The 25,164-nt window shown below is 40.3% G+C and overlaps 1 protein-coding gene across 3 annotated transcripts in view; it reads right to left on the bottom strand.

Annotated features, from left to right (window-relative positions):
• Positions 1–25,164, bottom strand: part of acot7 (acyl-CoA thioesterase 7) — a 256,312-nt gene that overhangs the window by 153,429 nt on the left and 77,719 nt on the right. For 2 of the 3 annotated variants that reach the window (XM_063033476.1, XM_063033478.1), the window contains exons 4-6: positions 16,556–16,647; positions 8,713–8,827; positions 5,589–5,603 (exon numbers count right to left, since the gene is read on the bottom strand). In XM_063033476.1, coding sequence (XP_062889546.1) covers positions 5,589–5,603; positions 8,713–8,827; positions 16,556–16,647 — 222 coding nt within the window. The remainder of the gene's footprint in view (positions 1–5,588; positions 5,604–8,712; positions 8,828–16,555; positions 16,648–25,164) is intronic. The other variant, XM_063033477.1, reaches the window with a different exon arrangement.

Genomic DNA, 25,164 nt, shown 5'->3' with positions numbered 1-25,164 from the left:
TAAGCATTCCCTCTTCTCCCCTCTCCCGTTGGGCAGACAATAAAAAAGCCTAAAAGCACCTACCACCAGGCTCAACGACAGTAACTATCCCATTGTCATCAGACTCTTCAACAAACTTCTAGCTCCTGCCCTCACAATCCACCTCATTATGATCTAGCACTTTATCACTTACCTGCATTGCACATTTTAGGTAGCTTTTACACTTTATTCTGCATTCTTATTGTTTTACCTTATTCTACCTCAAAGCCCTGTGTAATGATCTGACCTGTCTGACAGTATGCAAGACAAGCTTTTCACTATATCTTGGGTCATGTGACAATAAGAAACCAATATCAATACCACTGACCAAATATTCAGAAATCAACTGTTTATAAATTGAGAATATCTCCACATAGCTATCAAAATCATTGTTACTCCTTTTAATTACTTGCTTATGCATCTAACTTCCCTTAAATTTATTCTCAATTTACTGGTTCATTAAGCAATGGGCATAACTTTCCAAACTTACCTCTGTATAATTATGTAACAGAGTAGTTCCATCTTTCCCTACAACACAGATGGCAGCTATTCAGCCCACTAAATATATACTGGCTCTCAGAATATTCCTATTCCTTCATTAATTTTCCTTGTAACCCGCTCTCTTCACATTCCAACCAACACCTTCTCACTCCCATGATTCTACTACTCAACTACAAATAAGATGCAATTTTCAGCAGTCAAGTAACGAGCAACCAGACATCATTAGTATGTTGGGAGGGAACTGGAGGATCTGTCACATGAAGAACATGCAAACTCTGCACAGTCAGCACTGGAGATCATGATTGAACCCAGGTTGCTGACACTGTGAGACAGTCGCTCTACTAGCTGTGCAACTGAGCCACATATTCTAAAGATCAGCTTTATTTGTCACATGTACATTAAAACATCAAAACACACAGTGAAAAGCGTCGTTTGTTTGCATCAGATCGAATCAGCAAGGATTGCGCTGGGTAGTCCATAAGTGTCACCAAACTTCCTTTTTTAATCTTTTTATTAATTTTCAAATTCATAAACATAGCAACAATACTGATACAAAGAGATGGGGATTACATTATTGATAATTGACATATGTAGGTAAAAACTACAGATAATACAAGTATATTAGGCCTCCCAAACTCTTAATATAATTAAACATGATAAAAAAAAGAAAAAATATCAAGAAAAAAAACCCATAATAAAGAAACTAAACTAAACTGAAGCAAAAACTGAACTAAACAAAACTAAACAAAGCTGGGCTATTATACTACATCGAATACAATCATTAATGTTGTTAACTCCGCTCCTCTGTCCATATATTTTAGGTTAATAAAGATGATTCTGAAAAGGTCAAGCTACATCATATGAAAGTGTTGAATAAATGGCCTCCAAGTCTCTTCAAATTTAACCAAAGGATCAAAAGTGACACTTCTGATTTTTTTCTAAATTTAAACAAGATAGAGTTTGGGAAAACCACAGAAATGTAGTAGAGGGATTGATCTCTTTCCAATTCAATAAAATGGATCTTCTAGCCATTAAAGTAACAAATGAAATCATCCAACGAGCTGAAGAGGTTAAATAACTATGTTCCATCATTGGTAAACCAAAAATTGAGGTAATAGGATAAGGTTATAAATCAATATGCAAAATTGTTGAAATAATATCAAAGATGTCTTTCCAAAATTTTTCCAAGAGGGCAAGACCAGAACATATGATTCAAAGAAGCTGCCTCAGAATGCCATCTATCACAGACAGGACTTATATGAGAGTGAAAACGAGCTAGTTTATCATTAGACATGTGGGCCCAATGCACCACCTTAAACTGTATCAACATATGTTTAGCACATAGAGAGGAAAAGTTAACTAATCGAAAAATTTTCTCCCATTTCTCTATAGGTAAGTGAAGTTGAAGTTCCCTTTCCCATTCATTCTTAATTTTATCAGATATACCTGGCTGTATTTTCATAACCTGAAGGGAGAGTCATAATCATACAGCTCACTAATCCTAACTGTACATCTTTGGGATATGGAAGAAACCGGAGCACCCAGAGTAAACCCGCATGGTCATAGGGAGAACAAACAAACACCTTATAGACAGCAGCAAGAATCAAACCCTGATCTTATGGCTGCTACTATAAATGCACTGTGCTAGCCACTGTGCTACTATGCCACCCAAAGCTACCGTGATGCTCAAGATGCAGGTCCAAATACAAGTACCTCTTCACACAGCGTGAACTTTTTACAGTTAGCAAGTTGTTTTAAAGTTCATCAATCAAGAAATGGCCTATTAAAATGGATTGCCACATGCCCAATCTTGGTTCAAATTAATTGATTTTATACAACTGAAACTAAATGGATGAAAATTCTGCAGAGTCCTGAGTGACAGCAATGAGTTACTTGCTGGTTTCACTCCTACTCGTGTTTCTGTAACATTTCTCAACATCTGCCTTGCAAGTCGAAGAAACAATTGTCTAATATTTTTGAGAAAAAATAAATACACTTCATGTACAGAGCTCAAGAAAAATGAGCTCCAAAAGAGAACACATTCCTCCAACTTTGTTCCATTAATTTTCATTGTTCTTCCTCTTTGCTTGCTGTCAGTCAATACCTGCCTTAGAGCTGGGTGAAGACATACTGAGGTTTAAATTTTTAATGCCATTAACTATCAATTTCCTTCAGAAGAAAATCAAATTTAAACCTATGTCAAAGCTGGAGAGATTTTAAGTGATATTAAATGATCTCTGAAATCAACTGCAGTAGTTTGAAATTCCTAAGCCGGATCCCAAATTCAATTATAATTCAGATGGTTTAAAGCCAAGACAGAAAGAGATAAATTAATTCTGAGCATCCCAAAAGAATATAATTTGTTACTTGTAATTGAGATCACCCACAGTGAAGTCACCTACAACCAAGGTCTCAAAGGTTGCAATGTCACCTCAAAGGATTCTCACAAGAACAGCCAACTGTTGAGCTCATTCAGATTAAATACTTGTAAGGTTGTGGTGATCTTTTCAGTCTCTGTCACATTTACCAGAGCCAGAATCCAAGTCCGGTGATAAATCTTGCTGGATAGCCAAACATGGTGGCTTTATCAGTCACTCATATGCAGTCACAAAGTTCTGCAGACCAAATATAAACAAAGAACTGAACAAATGCATAAGTTGGCGCCTGGAAAATTGCAGATGTCACCCCTCTCCTTGGTGGGTTTAGATGAACAGCAGAACAAGTTTCAGTCAGCAGTCCCGTAAATAAGCAATAAATTCTAAGGGGGTGAAATCCTATAGAATGAATAATCAGAGACCCAGTGTAGAAACTTCAGTGAAAATCGACCTCTCCATCATAGAAACAGTGGCACAGGAGTGCAGAGGGCAGCACGGCAGCACAGAGGTTAGTGTAACGGTATTACAGCACCAGCGACGCAGGCTCAATTCCACCACTGTCTGTAAGGAGTTTGTACATTCTTCCCATGACCTCGAGGGTTTCCCCCGGTGTTCAAGTTTCCTCCCACGTTCCAAAGACATACAAAGTTAGCAGGCTAATTGATCAATTGGTGTAATTGGCCTGCACAGGCTAGTTGGGCCAGAAGGGTCTGTAATTGTGCTGAATCTTTAAAATAAATTTTTAAAAATCAATGTTTTGTTTAAAATAAAAAATCCTCCAAGAGGACCACAACCTTGTTGCTGGGTTTTGAGGCGTCCAGAGAGCTATGCTGACTGGAGTCAGGAATTTATGCTTCAGCTCTTGGTTGGGTCACCCAGGCCAAACAGGTCAAAGGGTAGAGGCCAGACTAAGAGTGTTCTACCAGTCCTCTGGGTTCGAGGGTTCAGCTCAGGGCTAACAACTCTGATTGGTCAAATAAAACTGTTACGGAAACAGCAATGAAGAATCCTGAGTGTGACGGTATTCCTGAGCCTCTACCCAGGGCTTGTGTTACCGACAGCAGTGATAACCAAGGAAGCCCTGAACACTGCCCGAAACGGAGGACCTTCACTGCCTCCCTAAACGGCAGTGGCATAACAGGCATATGTCTGTTAAAATAACAATGTGCCAATGGAGAGTTAGTGTAAGTGCAAAAAGGTTCAGTCAGATATGGGATAAAACTAAAATGAGTAGAGGCAGGTAAAGAAAATATCCAGCAATGTGATCTAAAAACCATAATGAATTGAGATGAGAGTACAGTATTGATTGATTCATCATTCATTTATTTGTTCATTTATTTATTTACACAGACAGACACAGCAGGGAATGAAGCCTTTCTGCCCTTCGAGCCATGCCAACCAGCAACCTTCAAGCCTAATGACAGGTCGATTTACCCTGACCAATTAACCTACCAACCAGTACATCTTTGGACTGTGGCAGGAAACCGGAGCGCCCGGAGGAAACCCACGCAGTCACAGTTCTGAGTCGTTGGTACTGTAAAGTGTTCTGCTAACCACTACGCTACTGTGCCTTAACAGTAAAGAATGGCAATCACTCCAAAGGGTAGCTGGAAAATGTTGGATTGTTTGTAAGCAGACATTAAAGAATAACATATTAATACAATATATCAGCATCAGCCATACAGCTTTGTTATGCCAAGACACAACTGCAGACCAGACTCTATAAGCTTTGCTTAAAGTGGTTACTGTGACTGCCTAGCCCTTTCAGTCATATTTATGTGGTTTTAGATCTTCTCTAGGTTTTCTAATGGGAATTCTCTCCATCTGCATGGGAAAGGAAACAGTGTAATCGCAATTGGATGGATAACCAGAAATTTATATTTTATTGCTCTGTGCTTTTTTTCATTACTGCTGTAACTTGAGGGCAATATAATACTGGAGTTATTTCTCCTTTAACATGAATACATCATAACACATTTTGCATTCTATTCCCTGAACCTATTCCTACGCTTTTTTGAGATAATTTAATGTACACTCAGTGTCCACTTTATTAGGGACCGCCTGTACCTAATAAAGTAGTCACTGTGTACGTTCGGGATCTTCTGCTGCTGTGGGCAGCTCCATTCACGTCAAGACTCCAAGTGTTGTGCATTCAGAGATGCTCTTCTGCACACCATCGTTGTTAATGCATGGTTATCTGAGTTACTGTTGCCTTCCTGTCAGCTTGATCAAGCCTGGCCATTCTCCTCTGACCTCTATCATTAACAAGGCATTTTTGCCCAAACAATTGCCACTCACTGCATTTTTGTTGTTGTTTTTCGCACCATTCCCTGTAAATCCTAGAGAATGTTGTGCATGAAAACTCCAGGAAATTAGCAGCTTCTGAGATACCCAAACCACCCTTTCTGGCACGATGGTCAAAATCACTTAGATCACATTTCTTCCCTTTTCTGATTCTGTATTTGGTCTAAACAACAACTGAACCTCTTGACCATGCCTGCATGTTTTTATGCATTGTGTTGTTGCCACATGATTGTATTAACGAGCAGGGGTACAGATGTACCTAATGAAGTGGCCACTGAGTGTAATGTCCCATACAGAACATGCTGTAGAGCTTTGAATCTTAAAGGCTATTATGTACTTCTCTAAGGGAGTTTACAATAAAGAGCAATAGTACAATGAGACAAAGCTTACCTTTAGACTGTCGGTCTGCCAGGGAAAGTAATCATAAACAGGAAAAAAGTAAACTACCGTTAATATAATTCAAGAAAACTGGATCTATCCTGTTGCTCAATTTTAACTAGAGAGAAATTAAACATACTTTGCGAATTCAAAGTTCAAAGTAAATTTGTTATCAAAGTACATATATGTCACTATACACAACCCTGTGATTCATTTTCCCGTGGGTATTCACAGTACATCCAAGAAACACAACAGAATCAATGAAAGGCCACCCCCAACAGACCAGACACACAGCCAATATGCAAAAGACAACCAACTATGCAAATACAAAAGAAAAAATAATAATAATAAATAAATAAGCAATAAATATTGAGAACATGAGATGTTCTCCACTCCAGTTAATCTACTTAGTTGTAAACTGTGGCTGTAATTATTCCCTGGAGCACAGGAGAATTAGAGATTGTATAGAGGTGCAGAAAATTATGAGGGTTATAGATAGGGTAAATGCAAGCAGGCTTTTTCCACAGAGGAGGGGTGACACTAGAGCTACAGGTCATAAGTTAAAGGTGAAAGGTGAAATATTTAAGGGGAACCCTGAGGGGGAAATTCTTCACTCAGAGAGTGATGTGTGTGTGCAGCGAACTGCTGGATGCAGGTTTGATTTCAACATTTGAGAGAAATTTGGATATGTACTGTATATGGATGGGAGGGGTACGGAGGGTTATGGTATAGGTATGGATCAGTGGGACAAGTAGAATAATAGCTTGGCTCATAGTAAATGGGTCGAAGTACTCTGTGATTCTAAGTTTCACTGCATGGGAGCTATATTATGCTGCAGTGGACTGCACATGGGAAAGGAAAAAGATGTATGAAGTGGGAGAACATGCGTACTGATAAAAGTTTAAAATGTTCACACAAAATACCTCTACAAATTTAACCAGGGTTAAGGCTTCTGCGAAAACAGCAGATGAAATTCAGTAGAATTACCCTATGGAATGTTCAGCACAGTAATACTCACTGATGTTTACCCACACTAAATTAAATAACCTAACATCCCATATCCTTTCTAGATAGCAGCTTGACTGTGCTTTAACGGCTTGAACATTCTTTATTCTATCACTTGCAGATTCATGATTTCTCTGTGACGCCATTTCCCCATGATCATTACAATCATTATGGTTATTTCAAGTCAGTAAGTGCAGACTTATCTGCATTAATTTGTATCTAAGTCCCTCTGCAGTTTATTGCTATCTTCTATCACTCTACAATGCCCATGTCAATCACCTACATTAATAGTCATGGCTGACACTCTAATGTGCTACTTTGAGCTCTAAAACATGACTTGAGTCATGCAAGATGGTGGAATATAATTCAGGTCTTCCTTTTTTTTTTAGCTAGCAGTGAGGAGAAAATTATGTTCTTGTTTTTTTATTCACAAGGGCCAATTCTCTGAGTTCATGTTGCTGCCAGAAAGCACTGCCTGGCAACCACGCCTGGAGGAAAATCAAGGCCAGCAGATTCCTGATCTCCAGATACTCTTTCCCAAAGGACAGACCTCTCACAGGCAGCGCAGATGCAGAGAATGGGCCCTATAGTCTTAAACTTCAACACTATCCTATCTTTTGTAAAAAAAATCAAATATTAGAGTCAGCTTTAAAATGGAACATTTTATATTAAAAAATGTTTTGAGTTATTTATCAGTACTTATTGGATTACTGTGAGAGCAAACAACAGGATTATATATATATCACACACTCACTTACAAGATTTATGAAGGAAACAATGCATTTTCACAGTTGTTGCCTCAATAAGTATGTGGTTGCTTGTCAAAAGTAACCATCCAAAATGCTGCGGACAATAACTAGAAATGTATATTCTTGGAAATACAGGCGTGTTTGTTATTATAAGTGCAAGGAAGTGATGTTGGCACTATTGAAGAGGTTGGAAGGGCAGTACCACTTCCATACGTGGCATAATACATAGCATAATGTTAATGCTGGGACCCTGGGAGAGATCAGTGACTAAGCAGAAGCTTGCAACTTGGGAAAATGTACTCTTCTTCTTCTTCATATTCAGCATGCTCCATACTTTATTGTATCTCAAACTCGTCAGCTATTTATGTTAATAGGGGTCGTGACCTCTTTAAACCAATTAAAAATCCAAAAGCAGGATGCTGCCGATGCTGAGAGTGCAAAATAAAAACGGTATTGCCACAAATACTCAGCAGGACAGGTAGCATTTGTGAAGACACAATGCTTCAGACTGACGACTCCTCATCAGTTCTGGCCAGCTAAACATTTCCAACATTTCTGGTTCATAATTTAAAAAGAAAAAGAAAATCCCTTTACTGAAAACATGGTCAGAGCAATACAAGGTTCGGTGCTTTATGTTGCACAAGGTAATTCCAAGAATTTTATCCAGCAAGATCATATTCAAACTAATTTCAAAAAATGTGTACATTGTGAATGGCTGACAACAACACACATATTGCAATTATTTATTGAACTTTTAAGCAAGCTTACAAATTTATGACAGTATACTTGGAATTCTTTAGCCATTGTGACACAGAATATTCCTATACAATATAAAAGTATAACTGTTGGCCAGGGGGTTCCAAAGGTATAAAAGATTAGTGCATGCCCTGTAGTTACATATAACCATTTCATCCTGCATCAACAGGATTTGCTCTGGGAAAAGGTGCTCTCTGGCAGTGGATCTATTAGCAGCAGATGAAAACACCAAGCTTTTGAAGGCAGAAGCTTGAGTTTTGTGGGAGGGAAGCCAGCAATTTACTGCTGTGGTCAGGGACAATGGGAATGTAGCACAGCAGGAGACAGGCTGCATCATTTGCAGCCACCTCACTGCAGGAGGAGAGCAGGTTACGGGTGCTGAGGTTAAATCAAAAAGCAGGAGAAAAAACAAGAAGCCCTGAAATTAAATAGTACGCTGCTTTTGAGGACTACCCACAATATGATAGAGTATAAATGTTAATTTTTAATACTAAGATGAGGTTCCATTGAAGTCAACAGTAACAAATCTCAAAATCTGGAACTTAGCCTGGTATTAAGGACAGGAAATATTTCTCTCACAACTGCTTCAACTTAGAAACAGAAATAAGCTTGATTGTGTAACTTACCCACATTAATGGCAGGAAAAATTATATCACCATTCCTTTGCCTGGTTTCAATTCGGTCCAATTTCTGAGCTTCATACCGCTTTCGACCTTCCTCTTGCTGTTCTGGACTTGAATACTTTTGAGGGGGGTAAGAGTTGGAATTGGGAGGAACAAAAAGTTCAATGTTTAGTTAATGTAAACTTTCTTTTACAATGAAGCATTTCTTTTTATCATTCTTGAACATCAAACCCATTGTTGTACGCCAATAACTCCTCGGATAATAATTCTGACAATCAACAATAATGATTTATAATTAAAGAACAACTTCACCCTCAAGATGCCTCCCACGAGTATTCACATCAGAGTGAGATGCAAGTTGATCAATGCTAAGGAAACGATTTCTCAGGTTGCAGAAAGAAATGGTGGAGTTTGAGGGAAGGAATCCCAAACTGTAGGCTGTACAACTATAAAAACATGCAAATTAATAGCAACAGTAAGCTTAGTGTCCTCTAAAGTCTGCTCTGCTATTCAGTAAGTTCCCAGTGTTCTGACAGTAACCTCAACTCTACACTTTCATTTACTCACAGTGACCTTTTCCCTCCTCCTTGATGAACAGTCTATCACTGCTTTGTAAAATAAACAGCCCTTCAAGGAAGTGAAAGTATTCACAGGGGCCAGACATATAAATATTTGGATAGACAGAGACTGATTAGGAATAGTCAACATGGCTTTTGTGTGTGGCAGGTCATGTCTAACCAACCTTATAGAGTTTCTCGAGGAAGTGACCAGGAAAGTTGATAAAGGCAAAGCAGTGGATATTGTGTACATGATTTTATCAAGGTCTTTGCCAAGGTCCCATGTAGGAGGTTGGTCAAGAAAGTTCAATCACTTGGCACTCAAGATGATGTAGTAAAGTGAATTAGACATTGGCTCATTGGCTTTGTGGGAATAGATGGTTGCCTATCTGACTGGAGGCCTGTAACTAGTGGTGTGCTACAGGGATCAGTGCTGGGTCTACAACAATGATCTTGAAGATAATGTAGTAAGCTGGATCAGCAAATTTGCAGATGACACCAAGACAGGGGGCGCTGTGGCAATCAGGAAGGCTATCAAAGCTTGGGGCAGCATCTAAGCCTGCTGGAAAAAAGGGCTAAATAATGGCAGATGGAACTTTAGACAAGTGTGAGGTGTTGCACTTTGCAAGGACAAATCAGAGTAGGACTTACACAGTGAGCAGTCGAGCACTAAGAAGTGCAGCAGAACAGATGGATCTGGGAATATAGATCCATAATTCCTCAAAAGTCATGCCACAGGAAGATAGGGTTGTAAAGAGAGCTTCTGGCATATTGGCTTTCATAAATCAAAGTACTGAGTACAGGAGTTGAGATGCTATGTTGAAGTTGTATTAAGATGTTGGTGAGGCCCAATTTGGAACATTGTGCACAGTTCTGGTCACCTACCTGCAGAAAGGATATTAATAAGATGGAAAGAGTGCAGAGAAAATTGACAACGACGTTGCCAGGACTTGAAGATCTGAATTATAGGGAAAGGTTGAATAAGTAATAGAACATAAGAGAATGAGGGGAGATTTGATAGAGGTGTGCACAATTATGAGCAGTATAGATAGAGTAAATGTAAAAAGGCATTTTCCACGGGGATTGGGTAAGATAGAACTAGAGGCCATGGGTTAAGGATGAAGGTGAAATGTTTAAGGGGAACATGAAATGAAATTTCAGAGGGTGAAACAAGCTGCCAGTGCAAGTGGTGGATGCAGGGTCAATTCCAACACGCAAGAGAACTTGGACAGGTGCACGAATGAGAGGAAATGAAGGGCTATGGTCCCAGTGCAGGTCAATGGGACTGGACAGACTGATGGATTAGCATGAACCAAGTGGACCGAAGAGTCTGTTTCTGTGCTATTGCGTGCTCTGACAAAGACCAAAACGTTCTGAGAGAGAAAAGATCACCTCACATGGGCAACCTTTAAACTTTAAACGGTGAGTCTTGTTCTAGATTTCTAAATTTCAGAAGATGACGCATTGTCTCCACAATTAACCTGTATCTCTAAAAAAACACAACCCCTACATTGTGCATTCAAACCAATGTGCAAAATACACTTGAACATTTTGATAATGTGTTAACACATCATATAAAATGTAAGCACTTATAGATTACTGCATGCTTCAGTTTTCTGAGTATGCAGTGCACAAATAAAATTCTATAGTTAAAACAAATTATACTGATAATTTACTACCACTATTTATAAGCCCATAAATTTCCAAGATAGAGCACAGAGTTCATTTCAACTTTTGGCACAGTATGGAATGAATAATGGCTGAGTAAACCAAGCTGCTTCCTGAGCAACAGCTTAGAGTCTAAGTCACAGTTGCATTGATCAAGCAAGGTACATGACTCACACTAATTGTGAGAGGCATTCTAACAACTGGGGCAGATAATAAGATTGCTGATGAGGTTATGCAGAGTGAGGTGTAAACAACAAGGTAACAAACATTTTTGTGGAGCCTGTAGGAACATTCTTCCTACTGATCCCACAAATACTGATGGTGACACAGAATTTAAGTCTCACCTAAGAAACTCAAGATTGATTATTGTCATTCTTCAGTTCACAAGTGTAAAGGAGGAAATGGTATTTACTCTGGATCCAATGCAAAATTTAAAAAACACAATCAGCATAAAATATACAATAACTATAAATATAAAAGCGATAACATATATCACAATATACAAGTAATTTTCAAATGTGGCCATTTATACACATATTGGGTGGCGAAGTGGAGATACATCTCTACCAAAGGAGATGTAATGCCAGCTGGTGGTGTAAAGGCATCCGCACCAGATTTCAAGGCAAGTGGTCCTGGGTTCAAATCCGGCCGGCTCCTTGCCCACTTTCCATCTGTGTTGGGTTGAGTGTTGAGCAAGGTCGCCGCCCAAAGCGCCACAACGCGCGGAAAGGAACACCAACAACAACAAAGCAGGTAGAAGGCACTCTTTCCCTCTGCGCGTGTGCAGGTCACCATTGGGCAAGGTGTAGCACCGACTGGGATCACGTGAAGCCACGGGATCAAGTGCTGGATGGTCGTATGAGCAGCTGATGCCTATTACAAGTCCTGGTCATGTGAACCCTGACGCCAGGCAGACAGTCTCTGAAGAGAATTGATAGTGGCTGGGGTCACCTGTCTTGTAAAGACATTGTCATGAAGAAGGCAATGGCAAACCACTTCCGTAGAACTTGCCAAGAATAATCATGGTCATGGACCATGCTTCCCCATGTCATCAGACAGGGCACATAATGATGATGATGTTGATATACATAAGATTAACTTACATACATAGGCTGATTGCATGTACATAAAGTGAAACGAGGTGCAGTTGTATCTGACCATACAGTGACGCTGACAGGAAATAATAAAGACTTTGAGGCGATGTAACAGTGGTGGTGGTGGGAGTTGCTGAGGTGGATTAATGGGTGGAGGTGTTGAAATGCCTGAAAGCCTGGAGGAAGTACAGTAACTGTTTTTGAGTCTACTTGATGATGTGTAGCTTTTTCCCAGATGGGAGTAGGACAAACAGTCCATAAGCAGGGTGGGTGGGATATTCATGACAGGACTCTAGCAGTATTTTTTTTAAGGACCACCAGTATGGCTATGGCAACTAATGAATACAATTCTACATTAAGTTACAGTGTCTTTTCTGCAGCGCAAGAGCAAGGAATTGAGATTTGTGTAAACCTCATCCTTGAGTTTGACAGCAATGTTCCCGAAGTAAAAACAAGGCTTCCTCTTGACATTATTAGGTCATGGGAACTGATCTGGGTGTGAGATGTAATGGAAATTTGGAGTAATAATGGGAGGACTGAACCAAGCATCCAAAGTTCAATGAGGGGGCATGCAGTCTGGTGCTGATATAAAACCACACATTTTTCAGAGTGGAAGTACCTCATTTTTTGGAGGCGTTAATCTGGGGAAGATACAGTTACACTGGCATTTTCTGGATATTTACCAAACCTTTTCAACTATATTTTTGCACAGCAATTTAAAATATTATTTAGTCTTTAAAGTTCTGTAGCAAGGTAGGATTGATAATCATGAACACATTTCTATCCAGTTATGCTGATGGCACATTGATCATCATATTTTTTTTTAAAAATCCTAACAGATTGGCAAAACATCTAAATTGAAATCCTTCCTTTTCTGTAACAACAAATATGCACTTCTGGTCAGATAGGAGGGAGCATTCCCTTAACAAAATACTACACAAAACCTGGTCTCTGTGGATGTAAAAATCATAAGACAATAAGAGAAATTCAAGTTCATTGCCATCTGACTGCGTGTGTTTTTTTTAATTCATATATCTAAAACAAAACAAAATTCTTCTGGACTACAGGGCACCCACAAAAGATATATCACACACTGCACATAAAGCAAAATATTACCAAAAATAAGTAATAAATACATTATTCAAAACGCATGCAGTGAGCAGCGCAGGTAAACAGTACAGGAAACAGCTTGTGGCCTAGAGACAAGACCTCGGTAATGACAGGGTATTCATTAGTCTCACAGCCTGGGGGAAGAAGCTGTTACCCTCTCTGCCAGTCCTGATGCTCCCGTACCTCCTTCCTGGCGGTAGTGGGTCAAAGAGACTGTGGGATGATGGATGGTAGGAGTTCTCAATATTGATTCGGGCCCTTCATCTGAAATCCTGCAGGTAAATGTCACAAATGGGGGGAGGAGACACCAGTGATCCTTTCGGCAGTTTTTAAAATCCTCTGTAGGGTCTTGCCATCCAATGCCTTGCATTGTCGAAACCGTACAATGATGCAGCCAGGTAAGTTGTCAGAATGTGGGGCAGAGAACCTTGTACACTCCAATCTCAGAAAATATAGGCGCTACTGTGCCTTCTTGACAAGTGAGGAGGTGTTGTGAGTCCAGGTTAGGTCATCTGTTATGTACACACCAAGGAACTTTGTGCTCTTCACTTTCTCTACAGCAGAGTCATTGATGCGTGATGGAAAGTGATCAACCTGTGCCTTCGTACCTCTTTTGTCTTGTCCATGTTGAGACTCAGCTTGCTGGTCTCACACCATTTGACAAGCCTCTCTATCTCCTCCCTGTATGCCGACTCATCATTGTTGATGATGAAGCCAACCGCTGTTCTATCATCAGCAAACTTGATAATCTGGTTTCAGCTGCATCTGGCAGTGCAGTTGTGATTCAGCAGTCTGAACAGCAGCGGGCGAGGCACACAGCCCTGAGGGGCATCAGTGCTCAGCATGATGGAGCTTGAGATGTTACTGATAATAAGACCATAAGACATAGGAGCAGAATTAGGCCATTTGGCCCATAAATTCTATTCCAACATTCCATTATGGCTGATTTATTAACCCTCTCAATCCCATTCTCCTGCCTTCTCTCCATAACCTTTGACACCCTGACTAATCAAAAACCTATCAACCTCCTCTTTAAATATATTCAATGACTTGGTCTCCACAGCCAACTGTAGCAATGAATTCAAGAGACTCAGTGAGGAAATTCCTCCACATTTCTGTTCTAAATGGACAGGTTGGAGGCTGAGTGTGGAATTTAGAATCTCCCAGTGGCCACACATTTTAATTCCACATCCCATTCCCATTCTGATATGTCTATCCACGGCCTCCTCTACTGTAAAGATGAAGCCACACTCAGGTTGGAGGAACAGCACCTTATATTCCGTCTGGGTAGCCTCCAACCTGATGGCACGAACACTGACTTCTCAAACTTCCGCTAATGCCCCACCTCCCCCTCGTACCCCATCTGTTATTTATTTATATACACACATTCTTTCTCCCTCTCCTTTTTCTCCCTCTGTCCCTCTGACTATACCCCTTGCCCATTCTCTGGGTTTCACCCCCATCCCCCTTTTCCTTCTCCCTGGGCCTCCTGTCCCATGATCCTCTCATATCCCTTTTGCCAATCACCTGTCCAGCTCTTGGCTCCATCTCCCCCCCTCCTGTCTTCTCCTATCATTTTGGATCTCCCCCTCCCCCTCCCACTTTCAAATCTCTTACTAGCTCTTCCTTCAGTTAGTCCTCATGAAAGGTCTCGGCCCGAAACGTCGACTGTACCTCTTCCTTGAGATGCTGCCTGGCCTGTTGCGTTCACCAACAACTTTGATGTGTGTAACCTACAAACTGTTTATTTTGTAATGTGGGAGGAAACCAGAGCACCCGGAGGAAACCCTGGCAGGGCAGACTTTTTACAGACAGCAGCAGAAATGAACCCAGATCACTAGTCCTGTAATAGCATAACACTAACTGCTACGCCACAGTAATTATGCAGCTATTTTGCTATTCCATTTTCTTGTTTTGATACAACCTGCTGTATTGTTCAGCTTTGGTTTGAAACAGTAAATTGTTTAATCTCAGCAGTCATTTACTCGGTAGCCACCCAGCATTGCCCCACTACCCACAAGCCTTCCCATAACATTCTTCTCCAAATAGGAAAAAAAACATATTCCAGCTGAGATGAAATATGGCATTGCTCAACAGAATACTGTGGTACATGATCCAATCCACACCAGCAGGGAGATTCGGGCGAAGAGTTCTTTCAAAAAACGTCTTTCTTCAAAGCAGCTGGTTTAAATGAAATGCACTTTTTCCAACAGTCGAATGGGTCTGAACAGAGTTAAAATTTCAATAATCTCGAATGAGAGGAGTTGAATAAGTTAGATAATCAAAAGCAATGAATGAGAATAAACAGGAAAATTAAGAGTTTGAAAGCTGAACTCAAAGGAAGGTGTTCCACTTTGGCAGTTATCATATTTTTGTTAAACAGGTGGGTCAAATCTGTCAGTATTGTTGTATCACATTCTGTTTGGAAAGCCTGAATTGAAAGAACAACTTTCAATTGCAGCCTCTTGCCTGTAAAGTGATTCATAACATTCCCAGACAAAGATAGATAGAGTTTAAAAATTGTAGGCTAAGCTACCATTTTTTTAGGTGTAAGCTACTATCCATTGAACAGGAAAGATGGAGATAATATTCAGTTGATATATAGTCCAACTGAAATGAAAGCCTGACAGATTATTTTAAGGGACTATGTTGAGCTACCAGCCATTGCTCTCGACCACTGATCCATTAGTTTGAATCTGCCGTGACGGCTGCAGAGCTTAAATTTAAATAATGAACTAAATCTGGAATTTTCGTTCACTAATCTCAGTGTCACTAACCACAAATTTACCGGATTGTCCATCTGGTTCATTAGTGCCCATTGGGGTAGGAATGCTACCAGCCTATCCAGTTCTGGTTTATATGCAGCACCAGCCCCACCACTGGGTTAACTTGTAATAGCTACCACAGTTCAGTTTGCATTGCCAGTTATATTGCTTGCATTGCCCGTAATATTCACATGAATTAATACTTCAACAAAATATGACCAATTCCCAAACTGCATTGCTTTTCCACAATTACTTATTTTTGATTCAATTTTCTCTCCAGAGACTTTTTCCCAGGGCAGAAACTGCTAATACAAGGGGGCATCATTTTAAGATGATTGGAAGTAAGTATGGGGGTGAGTTTTATTACACAGAGAATGGTGGGTGTGGAGAATACACTGCCAGGGGGTGGTGGTAGAGGCATTTAAGAAACTCTTATATAGGCAAATGGATGATAGAAAAATAGAGGGCTATGTAGGAGGGAAGGGTTGGATTGATCTTATAATCTTAGCGTAGGTTAAAAAGTTGGCACAACATTGTGGACCTGTACCTTAATGTTCAATATTCTACAATTATTTTACTCATCTTTTAAGTAGAACTGATTCTCACTTTCACAATATCAAGAATTACATGACACAGCACTATAATTCGTTACCTGCATAGGAGGAACCTTGACCACTTTATTTACGTTCTCCACGGACAATGGGACATACCATAGTGTTGCCCGATTGGTCATACGTTTGGCACCTAGAAATCACAGAAAGGAAATTCTTTACTTTAAATTCAGAGAGCAAGCATTTATATATCGTACCTTTAAAGTAATAAAGGATCTCAAGTTGCTTCACAGGAGCATTATCGGACAGAATTGAAACTACGGGGGAATCACTGAATCATTTCATTGCAATGGTGCAGGGGGTTACTAAGCTTGCTCCTGGTGTGGTAATCACATCAGTACCGCTCCCTTGTTCTTTCAGCAATGCTCTGCAAATTACCATCTCAATGCCTCTCCAATTGCCTTTTGAAGACACTGATTGATTCCATTTTCACCACCTATTTGCCATCTCAATAAAATAATTCTCCCCACCAATGCTCCCTCTAATTTGTTATAACCAGTGTGCACAAAAATCTTGGGCTGTGCAATTTTTTTGCTCAATGACAACAACATGTGTGCACTGAATAATTTCTTCAATAAAAACAGCATAAATAAGCCAGTTCTAAAATCTGCAGACAAATCATCGCAAACTCCACGTTGTCAACACCGTCCACGTCAGAAACCGGAAAATAAAATGTGATTGTGTATGATCGTGAAATATACTTAACATGCCAACAAGGTAGAGGGTGACAACCTTTTGCGGGCAGTTTGAATTCTTTTGTGCACCTTAGAGGGCACCTCGCTCCTCACACCTTCCTTGTACCTTTTGCCACACATTTTAAATTCACATCTCTCAGGGCATGAATCATTTGCACGTGGGATCAGCTTCCCTTTATTTATCCTGTCTAAACCAGTAGTGGTAATGTACACTTCTATCAAATGCTCCCTCAATTTCATTTGCTTCAGGAAGGCAACTGCAAAAATTCCAGTTTAACCTGCATCCCTCAGGAGGCATTACGACAGATATCAAAGTGTTTTACAAAGAGGGAGAGTTTAAAGAATGCTTAAAGAGTGAGATAAAAAGGTTAACAAATTTAGAGGCAACATTTAAAAGCTTGTTTAGCAATTCAGGGTTGACTTTTAGAAAATATGTAAATATTAGAGCTTTCTGAAAATACATTTGAGTAATTACTAGCACAGTTTCTTGCTTTCTGGCTGCCTGTAAGCAGACAAATCTCAAGCTTGTATAATTTATACATGCTTGATAATAAACGTACTTTGAATCTTTGCTTTATCACTGGAAAGACAGTGCAGACAAATTTCTAGGCCAACAAGTTTGGTACCTTCCACATAGTATGGGAAGGCAGGCAGGGTGAAGATGGACATGAACAATGAGGAATGACGGAAGTGTGAAGGTAAGACACTGGTAAACAGGCCATCGTGCTAAATCCTGAAGAGCTGTTCGCCCATACATGTCCCACTAACATTGCATAACTTAGCTAAGCATGGTTCTGCAATTTAAGCTTATTTAAAAATCATATTCCAAGTCTTTGTTTGTTGGCACACTAACAAACTATTGTTAGTTGTGTGACTGAGCCTTGGCAACCAAAAACCATTTCTTTAGTTTGTAAACTTCAATGGAATACCATACTGCTGTATAAAATCAGAAAATGCTGGAGGTCAGGCAACATGTGTGGAAAGAGAAATTATTAATGTTTTAGGTCCAGGACCCATCATCACAACATGGAACTACTGTAGCTGACTTTGGAGAGCTCACTTGGACTGATGTTAAAAGCTTTGAAATTTTCATTGTCTATTAATTGTCCACAGAGTTGTACACAATTTAATCAAATCTCTAAGAGACCAAACTGGGATATGGGAAGACTAAGCTGAAATACAGCTGCACTGAGTCCATGTAAATCTGTTCATAATTCACTTAAGACGGCCAAAAAAGCAGCATGAGATTTTGATATTTCAACTTTGTCAAAATGTTGTATTGCCATGCAAGTGTTTTCACATCATCTCAAGCTGTCTCATACAAGCTCTGTCAAGAAACAAAAGGAATACATATAAACTAGTAGTTTCAGACTAAATCTATCAGTTGCCTTATTGGAAATTAGGCACGTTCAAAACAAAACAGAGACCATAAGTTTGAACAGAAGTTTTCTCCTCTAACCTACGTGCTCACTTGCTTTCTAAGAAGTAAATGATCACCTTTTTAATCACCTTGGCTGCAAGTAAGTAAATAATTAAAACAAAACATTCCTATCACAATAAATTTGAAAGGTATTTTGCCATGTATTTTTCAAAGATAATTACTTAAATAGGACTGGACAACAAAGATTTTGCTTCCTGAACACTTTTTGAAGTTCTTAAGAATTTTGGGGTCATGAAAATTGCCATGAAATTTCCCTATCATGCATCATTTTGTTGAAATTGCCATATTTCCTATTTCAATTCATAATTCAAGTCAGAATAACTGATGCCAAGATAAGGAAGGCATTTTTGTTGGTCTACAAATCAAACAGGTCATCAATGACAGGCAATTCGAAGAACCTCTAGAGAAAATCGCAAGGAAGCCATTCATGGATGTTGTTGAAAATTTTCTTGGCAACTACAGAGCACCAAACCATGTGCAGCTGGTTGACAACATGCTTCAAGCATACAAAACCATGAAGTGCAACATGTCACTGGAGATCCATTTTCTGCATTCCCATTTAGACTCCTTCCCTGCAAATCTTGGCACTGACAGTGATGAGCATGGTGAATGGTTTCACCAGGACATTGCGGTCATGGAGAAACGGTATCAGGGCAACTGGATTCCATCAATGCTGGCTGATTTTTGTTGGACACTTATTATCTGAGGCATCTCACTTTAGTAAAAACAAAACTCATCAACAAAGCATTTTTAGTTTAGTTGAACTATTGCAAAGTGTCAGCACTGTACTGCATTTAAATTCATCATATTCAATAAGTTAATTTCTTATTTCTCCAAATTCCAACGCAATACAAATAGTCTGAAATTATATTTGTGTTCAGCTTCATGTGGTCTATCATAAACAAAACAAAATTCCGAAGAAGCAACATTTTCAAAAAAATTTGTTGTCCAATGTAATTACACTCAGTGGCCACTTTATTAGGTACACCTGTAAACCCACCCAATAAAGCAAATATCTAATCACACAATTACGTGGCAGCAACTCAATGCATAAAACCATGCAGACATGGTCAAGAGGTTCAGATTTGGGGTTGAAGGAAATGAGGTGCAATCGCTAAGAAATAAGGATGTGAAGGTAGTGGTGCCTTTGCATAAAGGGGAGGTAAAAGCCAAAAAGTCAGATTTCAAAAGTCCTTTTGATCAGTGTGGCAACTAAGTTGGAATAAGGAAAAGAGAAGACAGCACTTATACAAAATTCTGAGGATGGTGGAGCTCAACTGGGCGATGGGTATGAGAGAGAAGTTATACATGAACATTTACATTTCAAACATAGTAGGTTGAATAAGTCCTTGTTCGGAATTGATAAGCATAATATGAGCATTTGTAGGGAGTAGACTTGTCAAGACTGGTTCAAGCCAACAGGTAGGCGACAGTAACTCAAATAACCACACGTTACAACAGTGGTGTGCAGAAGAGCATCTCTGAATGCACAACATGTTGAACCTTGCAGTGGATGGGCTACAGCAGCAGAAGACCATGAACATACACTCAGAGACCACTTTAGGAGATACCTAATAAAGTGGCCACTGAGTGTAAGTAACCATTGTGAAGTTCTTTTCTTGTCAAGCTAATTTCTGATAACTCCCATGAAGTTGCAAGACTCTTAAGTTCCTTGGTCTAGTGAGGTCCTTGATCTCTTAGAAATTGTTGGCAATGAACTGATCAGACCTGGGTTATCCACAGACTAGGTGGGGTAGGGATAAATGATGATCAGTGGGAAGTTGCTTAGAATGTTGTATGGAGTGACCAATTAAAAGTTTATTTAAAGATTATTAAAAGGTCAATTATCTTATGAAAAGATAAGTATGCTACATTCTTTATTGGAGTCCAGGTACTGCAATGAACTGCAAGAAAACAGCAGATAAACAATGGGAACTAGTTTCCCCATCAACAATCCAAAGCATAAAACATAGACCATGGAACAGAACAGTACAGTACAATGCAGGCTCTTTGGCCTATGATGTTGTACCAACTTTTTAACCTACTCCAAGATCAATCTAATCCTCCTCCCCCCACATAGCCCTCCATTTTTCTATCATTTATATGCCTGTCCAAGAGTTTCTTAGATGCCCCTGACATATCTGCCTCTACCACTACCCCGGAAGGGTGTTTCACGCACATAGAGCTCTTTGTATAAAAACTAACCTCTGATCCCCCCATACTTCCCTCCAATCACTTTAACATTATGCCCCTCATATTAGCCAATTCCGCCCTGGGGTTTTTTTCACTGGGCCTCACAATGGCAGAGGGGAAGGCAGAGGATGGACAGAGAAAACTGTTACTCAATGCATATTCACTGCTGAAATCACATCAAATGCGCGTTTGACTCATCTCAAGAAGTGCCTGGTCAAGTTTCCATAGGGGCATGAGACCACTTGGAAATCATCATTATCTAATTTCACTCTGGGGCAAATAGAAATTTAATCATGCATTGCTGATCAAAAGAATATTATGCAATCTAATTTCTAGGCTACGGAGACAAAGAGTGCTACAGCACAGAAACAGGCCCTTTGGCCCATCCAGCACGTACTGAACTGTTCAACACACATAATCGCAACAAGACAATGCTATTATTTTTAGTGAGGCAAACCATTTTTGATCATTGGGCTCACAATGGAGCCAAACTTGGAAGAATTCATTAAAGTGGCTAGCAATTAGAATTGTTTCTAATATTTTCATATCAGTTTCAGTTCTTTTGCAGTCAGTTTGGCTAGACCTGGTTTTGTGTGCCAGGCTCCCAGCAGGCTTACTTGACTTAAGAAGTCAACTTATGTTGATCAAAATACCAGTGGGCAGACAGAATAGATTGCAAAACAGTAGTTTATATTCCCTCAACCCTAACAGAGGTGTAGAAAATCAGAAAATGATCCAATGGTGAACTAGTAGCTGTGATGGGAAAGCAAAGGAAAAAATCCTAACAATACAACCAAGACATTTAGTGCATTCAGAAAACCACTTGCCTTCACAAAGTTCGGTCAAAGTTTACAAAGTTGACAGATTTTTTTGATGGGAATATCAAGGGAAATGGTTCTAAGATAGAAATATGTGACTCTGAAAGGGTTTAAATATGGTACACAGTCTGACTGATTGCTGGAATCAGCTCAATAATAGGTTGAGTGATTTACTACATTGCAAGACATTGGGTCATAAAGCACCCATCACTCCTGTACGTTGGCAAACACATACCCCACAACGCCAGCTGCTCTCACCTCACTCTAGCATCCCTACCTTAGTTCTCTGCAGTCTGGATCAAGCTGAGTGCAAGCCTACAACTTATGTTATTCTCATACTTTGCAGAGATCTTTTTCTTTAGCTCTCCTCATTATGCTTCTCTTTATCTCCAAACATCACTTCTGCCACTTTAGCGAGTTGCTTTACTTTTGTTAGTCTCCCCTCTTGCTGTATGACACCGCTCAGCCCCTTTATTAGGAAAGGCATGTCAAATTGTCCAGTGAAAGATTAGTTTTGTTGTACTGCAGATCATGGTCTGTCTTGGGTGCTCTACTGTTGCCTGCTGGGTGGGTGGTGGGTGCTGATGCCTTTTGCGTTAGTAAGTAGGGGAAGGGAAGGGAGACGGGGAGGTTTGATGCTACTTGTGCGTGGGGGTGGGGAGTGAGGGGGCTTTGGGGTTCTAACGTTTTTATTGTCACATTCCTTGAGGTACCTTTCTGTTTACACGGATGTCTACAAAGAGCAAGAATTTCAGATTGTACATTGTATACATTATCTGATATTAAATAGAACTATTGTCTATGTGTGCCATGTATGCCAATCACAGATAATATTAGTATTTTCTGTACAGAACCTTGCTCTCTGTCTTTTCCCTCTGTTCTTTCCTGCCCCTTTCTTAATTTAAAAAAAGGCTATTCCCTTTACTAATATTTTTTCCAAGAAAGGCTTGAAACATCTTTCCGACAGACGGTTACAGCGACTCCAGTGTTTTGTTTTCATTTCAGATTTGCAGTATTTTGTATTTTAGTCAATTAAGAGATTGGATGCCTCAAAAACTAATTAAATTGATTTCAAAATAAAGGTGGTATTTCCTCTCTGAATTCAGAACCCTGTTTCTTCCAAATACTTATGCAACTGAGGTTTACGTCTGCCGCCTCTAGACGAGGCTGATTACTGCAATTATAGGTCGATTACGGTCACTTTGATATCTTGTGACTGCTGCCACTTCTTTTGATGTAATTGATCACTGGGTAAGCAGTCTATATTACAAAGCATATGATGGTGAAGGGGCAACACAAAATATTCAGATGCCACCACAATAACTATTCCATTGTGGCCTATATATAAAAAAGACATGAATACACAGCTTCTATTGTCTGATCAAACAGTACTCTTGTATATGATCGGTATATTTCCAGTTTTCTGAACTTTTTATTTTCAAATGCCTTTGCATTCAAAGCATTCTCTTCTTAGCTTGTGCTACCACAGCAGAAGCCCAATAACCATGCAAGGAAAAACAACCAACCTGTCAGAGGAATTCAACAGGCTGAGCAGCACCTGCGATGCCAAAGGAATTTTCAGTGCTTTGGGTCAAACGCTTGCATCAGGACTGGGTGTGGAGAGGGAACATTAAGAGCAGGGGAGGAGGGGTGAGATAGGACCCAGTGTGTAAGTGATGGATCTAGGATAGTTTTAGCACAGTGGAGAGATGGAGACAGATAAGGGAGGGGGAGGTAGGTGGACGTAGGGAAAAAAAATGCATGAGCATAGAAAGCATGAACATGGAAACCACAGAAAGAGTGCAGAGGAGATTTACAAGGACGTTGACTGGATTGGGGAGCATGCCTTATGAGAATAGGTTGAGTGAACTTGGCCTTTTCTCCTTGGAGCGACAGAAGATGAGAGGTGACCTGAAAGAGGTGTACAAGATAATGAGAGGCATTGATTGTGTGGATAGTCAGAGGCTTTTCCCCAGGGCTTAAATGGCTAACACGAGAGGGCATAGTTTTAAGGTGCTTGGAAGTAGGTACAGAGGAGATGTCAGGGGTAAGTTTTTTTACGCAGAGAGTGGTGAGCGTGTGGAATTAACTGCCGGTGGCGGTGGTGGAGGCGGAAACAATAGGGTCTTTTAAGAGACTCCTGGATGGCCGCATGGAGCTTAGAAAAATAGAGGGCTATGAGTAAAGCCTAGGTAGATCTAAGCTAGGGACATGTTCAGCACAGCTTTGTGGGCCGAAGGGCCTGTATTGTGCTGTATGTTTTCTATGTTTCTATGAACCAGGCAGGTCAGGCAGTATCTGTGGAAGCAAAGGGATGGTCAGCATTTCGTGTCAGGGTCCAGCACCAGGGCTAGCAGTGCAAGCCCGTACAAAAGAGGTGACTTGGGGCAGTGAGGCATGGAGATAGTGAGAGGCTGGGAGGTAACTGGCAGAGAGGGCAAAGGACTGCACTTATGGAATCCGACAAGAAAGGAATGTGAAACAGACAAGGGAGATGGGAACAGCGTGGGGACGGGATGGAGCGGATAGAGTGCGGGGGTGTTAAGCAGATGGAACCAGGTTGGGGGATGAATAAAACTGGTTAATAGGGGCTGGGAATATTGGATAGAAAGGGGTGTAAGAGACAAATGGAGTTGGTCAGAAGAGGGAGAAAGGAACAGAGGGATGTGGGGTACCTGGAAGGAGGGAATTCAATGTTCTTGCCACTAGGTTGTAGACCCCCAGGGAGAACACGAGGTGCTGTTCCTCTAATTTGTGTTTGGCCTTGGCCAGACAATGGAGCAGGCCGAAGATAAATAGGTCAGTGAGGGAATAGTAAGAAGTGTTGAATTGAATTGAATTGGCTTTAAATTGAATTGAATTGACTTTATTACTTACATCCTTCATAAACATGAGGAGTAAAAATCTTTGTTACCTCTCCGCCTAAATGTGCAATTTATAATAAATATTATGTACAACAGAACAGTCAATATAACATAGAAATACAGTTGTGTCAGCATGAATTAAGTAGTCTGATGGCCTAGTGGAAGAAGTTGTCCCAGAGCCTGGTGGTTCTGGCTTTTATGCTGCGGTACCGTTTCCCGGATGGTAGCAGCTGGAATAGTTTGTGGTTGGGGTGACTCAGGTCCCTAGTGATCCGTTGGGCCCCTTTTAACATACCTGTCTTTGAAAATGTCCTGAACAGTGGGAAATTGCATCCAGGAGCTCAAAGTGGCCAATGCAGAGAGAGCGCAAGTGCTCAGCAAAGCAGTTATCCAGTCTGGCAGGTGGGAAGGGAGGTGGTGAAGGTGGAGACACCTGCAGGATGGTGATAAAACAGGAACACAAGAGGCTTCCTGTGCTGGAATCTGATAAGGAAGATGATAATAGGGAGAAGTGAAAGGCAGATGAAACCAGGTTTGGTGGGAGGGAGTGATGTGTGTGGGTAGAACTAGGAAGGGAAGGGGGATGAAAATGGTATGGAGTGCTGGAGGGGAGGGGACTGGAGGTAGATCAGAAGGAGA

Source organism: Mobula hypostoma, chromosome 25 (assembly GCF_963921235.1).
Source record: "Mobula hypostoma chromosome 25, sMobHyp1.1, whole genome shotgun sequence".
Lineage (NCBI taxonomy): Eukaryota > Metazoa > Chordata > Chondrichthyes > Myliobatiformes > Myliobatidae > Mobula > Mobula hypostoma.
The sequence above is the reverse complement of the archived record's forward strand: the minus strand, read 5'-3'. Positions and strand labels throughout refer to the sequence as shown.